The 15,263-nt window shown below is 39.4% G+C and overlaps 1 protein-coding gene across 2 annotated transcripts in view; it reads right to left on the bottom strand.

Annotated features, from left to right (window-relative positions):
* LOC117408401 (netrin receptor UNC5C-like) overlaps positions 1–15,263 on the bottom strand; it is a 379,281-nt gene that overhangs the window by 193,009 nt on the left and 171,009 nt on the right. For both annotated transcript variants that reach the window (XM_034013361.3, XM_034013362.3), the window contains exon 3: positions 5,086–5,229. In XM_034013361.3, coding sequence (XP_033869252.3) covers positions 5,086–5,229 — 144 coding nt within the window. The remainder of the gene's footprint in view (positions 1–5,085; positions 5,230–15,263) is intronic.

Raw genomic sequence — 15,263 nt, 5'->3', positions numbered from 1 at the left:
GGAGGGGACACACTGCTGCTTTACCTAGATTGATCCAGTAAAAAACCCAACTGTATAAATGAGTAATGTAAAAAAAAAATAACGTCACAATTGTAATTTGGCCTGGATAAGGGTGTCGGCTAAGAAATAAAATAATATTTTGTCAGGCCTGGTTGCTACTTGGATGGGAGACTGCTTGGCAATACCAGGTACTTTTCTTTGGAGTTTTATTCAGTGGTGTATGAGGGAATACGCAGGTAAACGGCGTTTACCCACTTTGAATTTGGGCAATATATCGTTTACCCACTTCTCATATAAGGGATCAGAGTTTACTCACGTCTACTCTCCTGTGATGTGCAAATCTTGTGTTAAAGACAATATGTTTTAAAGACGAGCATCTGTTTTGTATTCAGAGAAATAAGTCAAGTTAGAAGCAACAATTGTGTGAATGTTGGGCCCCAGCACCTTTCCAATTGTGCCTATTTGCTTGATGCTTGACAAGGTTGCCCCAATTGCTTCTCCTAACTTGGGATTTTGTGTTTGATATCACCACTTTAAACGGCTGTTGCATTTTTCTAACTTGTTTTTTTACATTGACAATTTTGTTATAGATTTATATTCACTCTTAATGTCTCCCAGATTATATTTTAATTAACATTGTAGGCACAATTGCCTGAAATTAATAACTATTTTTGATATAAGTACATATCTGAACTAATCTGTTGGATTCATTCTTGAACACGCAGGATGCAGTGCAGCTTGTGGACTTTAGGCTGAAGAAATTATTATTATTATTATTTATTTCTTAGCAGACACCCTTATGCAGGGCGACTTACAGTCGTAAACAAATACATTTCAAGAATCACAATTCAAGTAATAATACAATTAAGAGCAAGATAAATACAATGATGAATACAATGACTTTGGTTCAAGCAAGTACAAGTGTGACAAAATACAATTCAATAACGGAGCAGATAACAGTGTCAGTGATAGTTACATCAGGATAAAATCACTTTGCAGATTATAGTACTCTGAAGTACAGGATTAAATGCAGTAAAATAGGGGGCAGATAAGAGCAAGTAAAGCGCATTTAAGGAAGGGTGATGTGTCCCAGGGGAAAAACAGAGGAGTTCTGCAGGTGCTTTCTGAAGAGGTGAGTCTTGAGGAGGCGCCGGAATGTGGTCAGGGACTGGGCAGTCCTGACATCTGTAGGAAGATCATTCCACCACTGCGGGGTGAGGGGGGAGAAGGAGTGGGCTCTGGAGGCAGGGGAGCGTAGAGGAGGTAGAGCCAGTCTTCTAGTGCAGGCGGAGCGGAGAGGTCGAGTGGGGCTGTAGGGAGAGATGAGGGTCTGGAGGTAGCTGGGTGCAGTCTGGTCAAGGCATCTGTAGGCTAGTACAAGAGTCTTGAACTGGATGCGAGCGGTGATCGGGAGCCAGTGGAGCGAGCGGAGTAGTGGGGTAGCGTGGGCGAAGCGAGGCAGAGAGAACACCAGGCGGGCAGCAGAGTTCTGGATGAGCTGGAGCGGATGGGTGGCGGGCGCAGGGAGGCCAGCCAGGAGGGAGTTGCAGTAGTCTAGGTGGGAGAGTACCAAGGCCTGGACCAGGAGCTGGGTGACGTAGTTGGTGAGGAAGGGTCGGATTCTTCGGATGTTGCTCAGGAAGAATCGGCAAGTGCGAGCCAGAGTGGAGATGTGCTGGGAATAAGAGAGGCAGGGGTCACAGGGTGACTCCGAGGTTCTCAGCGGAGGAAGAGGGAGAGAGTGTGGTAGATTCCAGAGGAACAGAGACAGAGAGATCAGAGGAGGGGGAGGAGGAGGGAAAGAAAAGGAGGTCAGATTTAGAGGCTGAGTTTGAGGTGATGCGAGTGCATCCAGGAGGAAATAGCAGACAGACAGGTAGAGATATGGGAGGGGATGGTGGGGAAGGAGAGGAAAATCAGAGCATCATCAGCATAGAAATTGTATGAGAAACCATAGGATGCAATGAGGGGGCCCAGGGAGCAGGTGTAGAGAGAGAACAGGAGAGGACCCAAGACTGACCCTTGGGGGACTCCTGTTGAGAGAGGGCGAGGTGTGGAGGTTGCTCCACGCCAGGTTTCCTGGTAAGTGCGGTTGGAGAGGTAGGAGGAGAACCAGGCCAGAGTAGTGCCAGAGATTCCCAGGTCAGTGAGAGAGGATAGTAGAATAGAGTGATTGACAGTGTCAAAGGCAGCAGAGAGGTCCTTTTATTATTCCTGAAACATCCTACACAAAGGAGGAGGGTGTTAATGAGCTAAGAATCGGGGTGTTTTAGCTGAACCTAACACTGAGGGTCTCTACAAGATAATAATTAGATTGGGGCCCGAGATAAGTATTTATTGAGGAAGCAAAAGTTGGAGACACCGAAGGAAGTCATAAATTAGATAATTAAGTCATCCCATGCAGGGTGAGTCAATCATAGTCCAAAAACAATGGAAGACGTTGTAGGGGAAATCTATAAATCGTTGTGCGAAAATCCTATAAGAACTGGCAACTTGCAGCAAGAACTTTGAATTGGTTCTGAATTGGTTTCAGAGTTGGTCTGACCTGGTTTCTGAGTCTAACCTGGCTCATAAGAGAAGATAGCATTAAGCTTATACCTTTTGACTGCAAGAAGATTCTGTACCCTGCAATAAACGAACGTCAAAGAAAGCTCCGTGTTCAGGAATCCTGCTAATAGGAAAAGAGACGTCTGCGAGTCAGTTTATCTACGTGTCGAAACGAACCATTCCCGGCTCAGATACAAGCTTCTGTTCCCAGTCGTAACCACAGCATAACGAGACTTTGTCTGCCTGCTAGGCAAAGCATTAAAAAAGAAAACACACAGTATAATGAGACTGTGTCCGCCTTTGGTGCGAAGTATTCAAAGAAGAAACCACACAGGACGTGTGTGAAACCCCCACTTGGGTTTTGAAGATAAAGGAGCCCAACTTGGGTTTGAAGAATTGCAGAACTAAGCGAGAATATAACTACAACGGAAGATTTGTTCAGCAGACTTTGGGGTCTTCTTCAAGGAACCGTTGAGTATACTTCCCTTACCTTTCCCTTGTGGAACCAGAGTAATTAATGATAATTACGACACATAGAAATTGATAAAATAGTTATCTTAAATTGCGCTTTTAACGCAAAAAAACCGCAGAGTTTGAACCTTGTTAAAAGTAACAAAGCTGATGAACTCATATTGTCATATGAAGTGTTGCAAAAGTATACTTGTGTAATTGTTAGTAAACAATTGTAGTCCAGCTGTAGCTGTGATATGTTATTAGAAGAATTGTAATTGTGAAATTGGTTTTGCATTTCAATAATAAGTGCTTGTGTTTCACGAGTTATTTTTCCTGTGAACAGTGAGCACAGGGCCACTGTCTGTGTAGTTGAGCTGAGGGAACTGTCTGCAGAGTGACGTCATCACCTGCCGGCAGATCCGCGCAGCCTGTACGGAGATTGAGACAGACGAGTTGATGTACTGTGTTAGAATGAGATATTGAACCTATACTGAATGTTAGGAGAGCAATAGGATTCTACTGGTACTGTAGTTTAATTGAATTATTGAAAAACGACATCTAGAGAAGCATATACATTCAAAGTATAGGTGTTGACTTATGCTGCATTGATATATGTGAACTGTTACATCATGATGATTTTCTAAGTTTTTCACTTTCTGTACCCTTATTATTATTATCTAGTAAACCGCTACAATATTTTAACCTACTTTGTTGTGGGTGAGGGTGTTTTGTGTGTTCATTGTAATTCCTCGATCTTATACACGTCATTAAATAAAATAATATTGATGAGGTCTTAATTAACGTGAATGAATATTCAGATTATTTAACAGATAACTAATAGATTGTCTGTGTTTAGTCGGTGATCTAATATGGTAATGGTCATATAGTATTCATTCAAGTTGATTAATGCACGTTAATTTGAACTGTATTAATCATACAAGTTAATTAAGTGTTTCGATTAATTATTAAACAAACTAACGTAATTAGCCCCACAACATTCACATATTTAGAAAAAAACAACACTTTCGATTATTAATAATATCAAAGAAAATAATACAAAAAGTGTGTGAACCTTACCATGTGTCTGCATATCAGGACTGTGAGGAGTTTAGGGATTTCTAAGCTTTTTCACTGACTCCAGGACGGACGCAATTCTGCAGGGATCTCTAATTTGTTAATCTAGCAGATGTTTAAACTACAGATCCATTACAATACTTAACCACTGATATTTAGAAAATATTTACGTAGTATTGTCTTATCTTTTGACAGTTTGAAAGAAACACTGTCCATCAAAATGTTTTTTTTTCTTCTCTTTGACTCCTCCCAGTTTTCAGAAATAGTACGGTCTAAGCACCAGTACATGCAGTACATTGCAGGCATTTGCCAACCAGCATTTAACATAAGGTAAGTTTACAAATCACTTAAAATAGGCCAACCAGTGTATAACACAGTGTACATTTATTGAATTTTGAATGTGTCAAGTGGAAGGGTATTTCTCTCTGTTACACACAGCATACCTCTTTTTGTTTCCGAAAGGTTGGGAAGTATGTAGCACTGCTTAGTAAACTAACTAGCACCACATGCCATTTCACACTGGAAATACAAATTAATTCCCACAGTTTTAAAGCTTAGTCTGAGTATGTTCAGTCTTATGAAAATAGAACAAAATAAAAAAATAAAAATTCCACCATTTCATGATTTGGGCCCACTGCGAGTATGGGGTCACATCACAAAGATTAAACACGCATGAAGCCTAAACTGCAGAAATCCTGCTTTGAAAATTAAACAAATTACTTATCCCTATACTTACCCACATTTTTCCGTTGCATTATGTTGCCAAAATATTGTATTCCATCTACTGAGACAGTCTAGATGGGCACGATTAGCATGAATACATTTTTAAGTTGTGAGTTCTCAAATGTGAAAGCAATACCCACAGTATTTCATTATGTCAAGCTCCCCCTGTAAAGCCTTTACTGTAGGTAAAGTAGAGTATATAGAAAGTTTAGTAAGCTGTGAAGTGTACTATATCTGTCTAATATGGTTGAGCAAAATCCCTCACGCAGCCGTGTTCCACATACTCACATGCAATGCGTACATGTGCCTTGCGACTCTTGGTTGTTCCTGCTGAGCTCCAGGCCACACACTGGCACCAGTAGTCCTCTGGGCCAAACAACTCCTCCACCTGCTGACGGGTAATCTCAATGCTCGCCTCTCTGACCACCAGGCCTGTTGGTAATAAACACAAAACAGAAACGTATGGAGAGAAAAATGTGTGGCTTAAAAATAACATTAAAACAATAAAAAGGCAAACTGAAGGAATGAAACATAGACTAACCAGTAGATTGGAGTAAAATAGAGAAAACATCCAAAGAGAAAGGATGGCTATTTTTAAAAAATGTAGTACTAGAGGCTCAAAACAAATACATTCCTAAAGTAAACAAATCAAAATCTAAAACAAACTGGCCCAAATGGTTTAATAGATCAATTTAAAAAAAAACTATTCAGAATATGGAACTTTACAGAGCATTTAAAAGGGACCAAGATCAAAGTACACAGAAAGAGTACTTGAAACTGCAAGCACAAGTCAAAAAGGAAGTTAGAAAGGCCAATAGAGAGAGATAGAATTGAACACTGCCAAGGGGGCTAAAACCAATTCCAAAAAGTGTTTTCCAATATTATAACAGCAAAAGAACATTCAAGTAGGAAGTAACTTGTCTAAGAGATACAAATGGCAACACCATAGATGAAGAGAAATAAATAGCAAATTCATTAAATGGTTACTTTTCACATGTTTTTATAAAGGACGATACGGATAACATGTCCCACATGTCGACCTGTCCCTACCCAGTTTTAAAGGGATTAGGAACTCTTAAAATAAACAAGTCCCCTGAGCCGGATGAGATCCTCCCAATAGTACTCAAAGAAATGAAAGAAGTTATTTACAAACCGCTAATTAAGATCATACAACAGTCTCTTGAGACAGAGGTTGTACTGATAGACTGGAGAATTGCAAACGTAACACTGATGCACAAAAAGGGAGACAAAACCGAACCAGGTAACTATAGACCAATAAGCCTGACTTCTATTATACTGTATGTAAACTTATGGAAACTATAATAAGATCTAAACTGGAGAATTACCTATATGGTAACAGTATCCTGGGAGACAGTCAGCATGGTTTTAGGAAAGGGAGATTGTGTCTAACAGTGTACATTGAATCAAGTGCATTTTTAAAACCATCAACTGTAAAAGACCTTGAAAAATATTAAATATGTCAAATTCAACAAATAATTAGATCAATTATGTTAATTGAGAGCTTAAGTTGGAATGAAAACCAGAAGACCCTGCGGCCCTTGAGGACTGGAGTTTGACACCCCTGATCTAGACAATGTGGGGGAGCTATAAAAAGACCAACAAAACGCTCGGATATATAGTGAAAAGTCTTGAATTTAAATCAAGGGAAGTAATGTTAAAACTTTGCAATGCATTAGTAAGGCCTCATCTAGAATATTGTGTTGAGTTCTGGTCACCTCGCTACAAAAAGGATATTGTTGCTCTAGAAAGAGTGCAAAGAACACCGACCAGAATTATCCCGGGTTTAAAAGGCATGTCATATGCAGACAGGCTAAATGAATTGAATCTATTCAGTCTGAATAAAGAAGACTATGTGGTGATCTGATTCAAGCATTCAAAATTCTAACACCGTTGACACCGTGGGATCCTTCAAGAAGCTGCTTGATGAGGTTCTAGGAGCAAGATGAATGAATGGCCTCCTCTCATGTGTAACCTTTCTTATGTTCTTATCCATTTAATTAATTGTATCCATTTTATTTCTGACCTTGTCTGTGAAGCTAAACCCTGGGTGCAGTACCATGACTGACATCTCCAATAGGGACTCCACAAGTTGATGTAGCAACAAATGAAAGTGTACCTCTTTTAAATATTTACAGCCAATACATATATATAGCTTATGTGCATTATATACACTTTGAAACATAAGCATAAACATTATATATATATATATATATATATATATATATATATATATATATATAATATATATATATTAGCTCAAAGAGCCAGCTGCCCTATATATAAATGAATATATATATATATATATATATATATATATATATATATATATATATATATATATATATATATTCATTCAATGGCAAAAACTTCGTTAAAGTAATGTTAAGCTGCCCTATATATAAATGAATATATATATATATATATATATATATATATATATATATATATATATATATATATTCATTCAATGGCAAAAACTTCGTTAAAGTAATGTTAAGGTTTGTTTGCAAATGTCCAAAAGGTTAGGAAATTGCAAGTTAAGGTAGCCACGCAATCTTAACTCTGCACCCTTATGTGTATGTTTCCTGTCACACTTGACATCACATATGACATCAATGACATGGGCAATGACACCACTAAGCACATGACAAATTCTCCCCCCGAAGACTGGCCATATGGAGCGGTATTTGACTGATCGCGATTTTTAAATGCATTTTTCTTCACTAATGGCAGCTAGATGTCTTTTTGGACTTTTCCTAAATATATGTATTACACTAGAACTACCGGGGATGTCATTTTGACAGTCATAGTAAAAACAGTGGGTTTAGCTTAGTGCACGTGAGATCGATCACATAATCGAGCTGCTGAGCTTGAAAGCTTCATGCTTATTTTGAATAGCTACAACAGGAGACTTTTTCATACATGATTTATTTATCAGCAGTTGTAAAAATAATTATTTTCTAATTAAAATGAATAGAACAACACAATGTAGGATTGTACAGCAAGTCTTGCAGTACTTTCATGAGTTACTGGAAGACGAATCTGGACATGAAAATGCATCAGACCAAGACAGTGATGAAACTTACTCTGTTCACAATGAGGTTAGTGATAGTGACAGTAATACTGAGAACGAAGTAGCAGAAATTGCAGATTGACTCTTGGTCAATCTCTTTGGAGGAATTGGATGCGTTCATCGCACTACTGTATGCTCGTGGCGCATTTGGAGCTAGAAACCTGTCAGTGGAAAACTTGTGGTCCAACAAGTGGGGGCCAGCATTTTTTCAAGAAACCATGGGACGAAACATATTTTCTGAAATCATGCTGTTTCTGCGATTTGACTTGAAGACAACCAGAAGCTAGCATCTTCATAACGGCATCGGAGGTATGGAACCGGTTTATTGACAACAGCATTCTCTGCTACAAACCGGGAGAGAACATCACAGTTGACAAGCAACTTTTTCCCAATAAAGCAAGGTGTCGGTGGACGCAGTATATGGCCAACAAACCAGACAAATTTGGCATCAAGTTTAGGCTTGCAGCAGATGTTGAGTTAAAATATATTGTAAATGGTTTCCCCTACTTGGGCAAGGATGAGACTGTCCAACAACATAGGTGAAAGTGTGGTTCTTCGCCTAATGCAACCTTACATAGGAAAAGGCAGGAACGTTACTACTGACAACTTGTTCATGTCACTGAAATTGGCTAAATAGTTGCAGGGCAAGAAGACAAGTCTTGTCGGCACAGTAAACAGTATCAGGAGAGAACTTCCGCCATCAGCACTGGACCTGAACACAGAGCGCTACTCTAGTAGTCTGCTGAAATACTCTGGCTGCACTCTAACAGTCTACAAGTGCAAGCCAAGAAAAACATTCATTTTGCTGAGGACGCTTCATCTTTCCATTGCCATCGGGAGTGATGCAAAGACGATCCCGGTGACTGTACAGTTTTATAATTCCACAAAGTTTAGAGTTGATATAGTTGACCAGATGACTCGGAAGTACTCTGTGAAAGCTGGATCTCGCAGCTGTTCTACAACATCCTGGATCTAGCAGCCATCAATTCCTGGATCCTTTACAAGGAAGCCACAGGCAAGATGATCAGTAGGTGAAATTACATATTGCAGCTTGCAGAGGAACTTCAGTTGGCAGATGTCAGAAAAGTACAAATTACAAAGTGTGTAGCAGACCCTACAGCAGAAGTTGGTGACTGCCCTGCAAAACTCAAGCAACGCCAGTGCCAGGTTGCAAAGTGCAAGGGGAACAAGACACATGACAGCATGATATTGAAAAACAAAAATAAAGTTACAGAATAATAGTGTAGTAAACCAGCTATTGGAAGACTGGAGACCGAAATTACTGTTGAATAGCCAACAGAGTCGAACTCAGGCACAAAATAAAAGACAGGTAAACAGAAAACACTTGTATAAAATAAAAGTCACACAAACAAATCAATCAATCAATCAATCTTTATTTTATATAGTGTCTTTCATAATGGACCATCATCACAAAGCGGTTTACAAGATGCAGTAACAAAAAAATCCATAATACTTTAAATGCGTGTATACATGCTAAATAAGGAAAATAAATAAATAAATAAATCTCGGGCACTGGAATTCTCTACTGTTCCACAGAGTGTCCTAAGCTCCCGCTGCATCCCAAAGGTCGTCTCTGGGCTGCTAAAACCAAACTATTTTATAGCCCAGCATTTGCATACGTGTGCAACATTTTAAACAATCCAACCAATCATAAGTCCCCTTCCAACACCACCCCTAAGTCTCGTGTCCCTGCTCTTGCTGTAACAGGTGACCCTCAAAACTGCAAAAATGTTTTCACAAACATAATCCTGAAGGAAAACAAACAATAACATCAAACGCAAAGTTTTTTGCAACCTTCTTCTTATGCTCATTTGCGCTCCAAATATCACAGGCAAGATGGGGAACATCTGATTAAAGCAGTGTAGTAAAGAACACAAAGAAATTATGGGAAAATTTAAGTGAGGAAGTTGGAATTCAAGGTAAGCACTGTTTGGTATGTTAAAATAAACACGCTGTTTTGACTACAGGTCTTCGTTAAATGTCTGGGTGCAGCTTCTTGAAAGTGCATGCTATGAGATACCGCAGCCCCTTATTAAATATAGACTGAACTACAAAACAAAATCACGTATCTAAGTATATCCAGTAGCATACACAAGTGGTATTCATACATGAGAATTCTCTGCGTTTCAGCGGATTTCTGCTTTTTCTGACAGTCTAGGGATTTCCGATTTTTGTGACGTCTAAGTCATTTTTTAGAATTGTCTTTTATTTTTTTAATCCAGAGATTTTTTTTTTTTTTTTGCCATGCATCGGTTTACCACTTACACAAGCACATAGTGTAACCATGTGTTACACAATGGTTGATTACCTGCTGAAAAATTATTCAGCCCTGTCACAAGGCTGCATTGTATATGCTTTCTCTTTGCTCCCGCTATTTCATGATTTGCATGAATGCCGAGGAGCGTGACCATGATGTCAATATAAAAGATATTGACAAAAGTGTTAAGAATCGGTGGAACACAGAAATAGATGGGGTTTTTGTTGGGAAACATATTCAAAAGCTGCACTGTGCAGGCAAAGCATACCGCCTTCTTTGTGAGACGGAGAAAGTATGGCAGTCGAGGAAAACAATATACTATAGTATTACTTCAAAACTCCGAAACACAAAAACAAAGAGGCCGAAAAGCTGAAAATCAACGCAACCAATTACAAACTGCCAGGTAAGTTATACTTGTATTTAATTTTTTTTTTTTTTTTTTAATAAATTTAGTCATTGCCAATTATTTTTATTATTTTCTCCCAATTTGGAATTACCAATTATTTTTTTTAAGCTCAGCTCACCGCTACCAGCCCTGTGCTGACTCGGGAGGGCAAAGACAAACACACACTGTCCTCTGAAGCGTGTTCCGTCAGCCGACCGATTTTCTTCACACTGCGGACTCAGCATGCAGTCACCCAAGAGCTATAGGGTCGGAGGACAATGCAGCTCTCGGGCAGCTTACAGGCAAGCCCGCAGGCGCCCGGCCAGACTACAGGGGTCGGTGAGCCGAGGACATCCTGGCCGACCTAACCCTCCCTCCCCCCGGGCGACGCTCGGCCAATTGTGCGCTGCCCCTTGGGAGCTCCTGTCCACGGTCGGCTGTGGAATAGCCTGGACTCGAACCGGTGACATTCAGGCTATAGAGTGCATCCTGCACTCCACGCGGAGCGCCTTTACCGGATGCGCCACTCGGGAGCCCCTACTTGTATTTAATTTGATCTGCCTAATTATTAATATTAAATATGTACAGGTATTTTATTATTATTTTTTTTTACCTGACGAGACAGTTTTTACAATGATGTATTGAAATGACTGAGCGTCCAGTTTTCGACTACATAAGAACATAAGAAAGTTTACAAACGAGAGGAGGCCATTCAGCCCATCTTGCTCGTTTGGTTGTTAGTAGCTTATTGATCCCAGAATCTCATCAAGCAGCTTCTTGAAGGATCCCAGGGTGTCAGCTTCAACAACATTACTGGGGAGTTGGTCCCATACCCTCACAATTCTCTGTGTAAAAAAGTGCCTCCTAGGGAGAGACCATATTGTATCCCAGAAAGCCAAAGTGCGGCCATCCAGAAAGAGGTACAGGGGATGATAAAACAGTTATTGAGCCCAAGCCGGACAAAATCATGCGCTTCTGTGTTGACTTTCGGAAGGTAAACTCCAAGTTTGATGCATACCCCATGCCTCAGGTGTAGAACTTTTACACCGACTTGGAATGGCACGGTTTATCTCGACCTTCAATTTAACAAAGGGATATTGGCAAATTCCGCTGACCCACTCCTCCTGTGAGAAAACAGGCTTCTCAACCCCCAAGGGTCTCTTCCAGTTTCGTGTTATGCAGTTTGGATTATATGGGTCCCCGGCTACCTTTCAGCGACTAATGGATCAAGTGCTGTGCCCTCATCAAGCTTTGCGTCAGCGTACATGATGACATGGTGGTTTACAGCTCTACCTGGGAGGTGCATCTTGATAGATTATCTGCCACTCCACAGTTGCTGAGAGAGGCCAGGCTCCTAGCCAATTTGGCCAAGTGCACAATTGTAAGAAACAAAACAAAATACCTAGAATATATTTTGGGAAACGATTGTGGAAACTGGATGCCTCCAATGTCCAGGCTTTATTGGATGAACCGGTTCCTGCAACCAATGCTCAGGTATGATCTGTGTTGGGACTAGCTGGTTATTACAGAAGATTCATCCCAACATTTTCTACATTGGCTTTGCCCCTCACAGATTTAATGATAAAAAATGCTCCGAATTGGGTACAGTGGACCAGGCTCTTATACGTCTGGATTTTACTCAACAGTTCACCCTTCACACTAATGCGGCAGAGGCTAGTGTGGGGGCAGTTCTGTCTCAGGAGAAAGAAGGAATCGAACACCCAGTATTAATTTATCAGCCGTAAACTCTTACATAGAGATATGAGATACTCAGTATTTGAAAAAGAATATTTAGTGGTGAAATGGACTGCAGAAACATTATGGTATTATCTCCCGGGGTGACCTTTGCTGCTTGTGACGGATCATGCCCCTTTTAAAACGGTGGTATCTGGCGTTGCAGCCCTTTGGCTTTTGGGTTAAACATAGAGCAGGCAAACAGCATCTAAACAGATTTTTTTTTTCCTGGGGGGCATAAATTGGTGGAGCTAGAGTCTGCCGAGTGTTGCTTCTGCTCCACTCTGGTGGGTGGGATGTGTGGCAGGCAGAAAAGGGTCCTGACTGAAATTTGCCAAGGGACTTGACTGGTTGCAGTCTCCCCAACTTCTGTAAATATCCTCACTGTAAACGTGCACCTGTGTGCTTAACTCTCAAAAGACTTGTGTGAAGTTCCTTACCATCATACCACTAGCCATCCACAGTCTGATAAAGCAGTACTACATTTTTGCAACGTGAGATGCATACCATATGCGCTTAAAGAGGCTGTTAATCAGCAATTGAAATTGCTAAAGCGGAAGAGAATAATTTAGCCTGTAGCATACAGCGAGTGGGCAGCGTCAAATGGTGGAGTTAGAATATGTGAGGACTATAAGGTCACAATAAATTCTTGGTTAGATGTGGACCAATATCTGATTCCAAAACCCCAAGATAACTGGTGGAAGACCGTTGGACTTGTTTCAAGCTTATCCACTGGTAGCAATCGCTGAGAAGTCTAAAGAATATTTGACAATTAATATGCACAAGGGACCGGTCAGGTATAATAGGTTGCTTTATAGTGTGGCTAGCACGCCAACAGTGTTTCAGAGAATAATAGACCAGGTACTGCAGGGTCTAGAAGGTACTATATGTTACTTGGATGATATACTAATTACTGGAAATACAGATGAAGCACATTTAAGAATCCTGGCAACTGTGTTACAAAGGTTAGCAGGTGTGGGTATGCATGTAAACAAGTGTGTGGTTTTACAAGACAGTGTCACATGCCATGGAAACAAAATAAATAGTGAAGGTATCAGTCAACTTGCAGAGAAAACAGAAGCCATAGCTAAGGCTCCAACCCCACAAAATGTCACTGAATTGAGGTCTTTCTTGACTTTACTAAATTACTATGGAAAATTAATTCCCAATCTATCTACATTGATTAGGCCCATGACACAATTGCTAGTAAAGGGGAGATCATGGGAGTGGTCAGCTGTCTGTAGATAAGCTTTTGAAAAAGCACAGAGACAGCTGTCATCCAGTGCAGTTTTAGTTCATTCCAGTTTACAAGGTGTTATTGGATTAATTACTTCTTTCAGCTCAGGACATAGCCAGAGAAACTAAAACAGATCCCCTGTTATGAAAGTAAAGCACTTTACTTTAACTGGGTAGCAAAACCATGTTACTGACAAAGTTTAAAAGCAGGATTTTCAAAAGGTCGTAAATGATTGCATTCTAGCATTGATTTTGGCAGTTTCCAAAATTATGTTGATTTATGAAATAATGTTAATATATTAACGAACAGTGTTTCTTGCAACTATTTATTTTCTTTACGTGGGAATTTGTGTTAATTGTTATAATTTATCAGGAGTTCATTTGCACTGGGAAAAGGAGGATTTTAATTAACGAAAGAGTATATAACTCACCTTGAAACAGATATTTAACAGACCATGGCTGTGACGCAGACAATACAGAGAGAGAGAGTGTACAGGACCAGAGTTAATTTCTTACAGACTACCTAGATCATTCGTATTTGTAGTTATGAAAATATTTTCTATACTTGTGGTTATGAATGAGATTTATTCACTTGTTTTGACCATTTGTAACATTACGGAACGTTTGTTGTATTGCTAAAATGATATACCGTTATTTTCACCCAGTGTAATGTTACTACCAAGAAATGATCAATGCAACTGTAGCCTATCTGAATTCTGCATATGTACATTATAACAGCTGACCTTTAGTGTAGATTTTATTTGAATTATAATAAAACCTAAGAGTAAATAATGAAATCTTGGTATAGAAAACGGCATATTAGACATTACAATAAAGTTTCCTTAGGTGATTGCAGAATTGCAATGTGTCCTTGGCTTTAACACCTGTGTCTAATCCACACAAGAACAAAGAACAGGTGTACAAGGACACACAGATCCACTAGGAATGTGATCGAGATCATTGACATGGATTTTGCCTAAACATATTTGTAATGTTGTCAGACTCCCCCAGACTTTATGTACACTTTCACCTTCACACGTTTGTGTGCATATATAATGTTTTTATAATACTGTAAGTGTCCAGTGGCTACTCCTAATCATGTTGAGTTTATTTATCGCAGAAGCGAGCAAAGTGTACAAGAGAAAATGCGTGATTAGATTAATTCACCTAACAATTAATCTAATCTAATCTAACAATTAATTATAAACAAATTGTGTATTGGGTTTGGGAGTTCTATTGTAATTTTAAAAGCTTAATAAATATACAACAAAGTGTTACATACATGGTATACATGTATAATAACTAACAATGTATAATAACTAACAACTACAACCTAATTCTATCAAACGTATTTCTAAAATACATATAAAAAAGTAGATGTCAAAATAAGAAAATAAATTCCAACCAATATACATAGTGGCTTACTCCCGGCCCATTAAAAAAAAAGAAGTATTTCTTTTTCTTTTTAAAACACCATCATATCTTTTCCAAAAAATATATGTTTGCAGCAGATTGTCACTGATTAGACCTGAGCCAGCAAATTGGAAACTAAGAAATTAGGGGAATATGAAAAAAAACACAATAAAGTTTCTTCCCAGGTCAGAGAGTACTGGTAAGAAATTACTGTGGGGAAGAAAAGTGGAACCAAGGTGTAGTTAAACTATTGTTAGGTCCAGTAACATAGAAACCTGAGAAACACATGTGAACAAAATAATTGAGAAAGGTAATCAGGAGCTAGC

Source organism: Acipenser ruthenus, chromosome 2 (genome assembly GCF_902713425.1).
Source record: "Acipenser ruthenus chromosome 2, fAciRut3.2 maternal haplotype, whole genome shotgun sequence".
Lineage (NCBI taxonomy): Eukaryota > Metazoa > Chordata > Actinopteri > Acipenseriformes > Acipenseridae > Acipenser > Acipenser ruthenus.
Note: the sequence above shows the minus strand (reverse complement) of the source record. Positions and strands in the feature narration are given on the sequence as shown.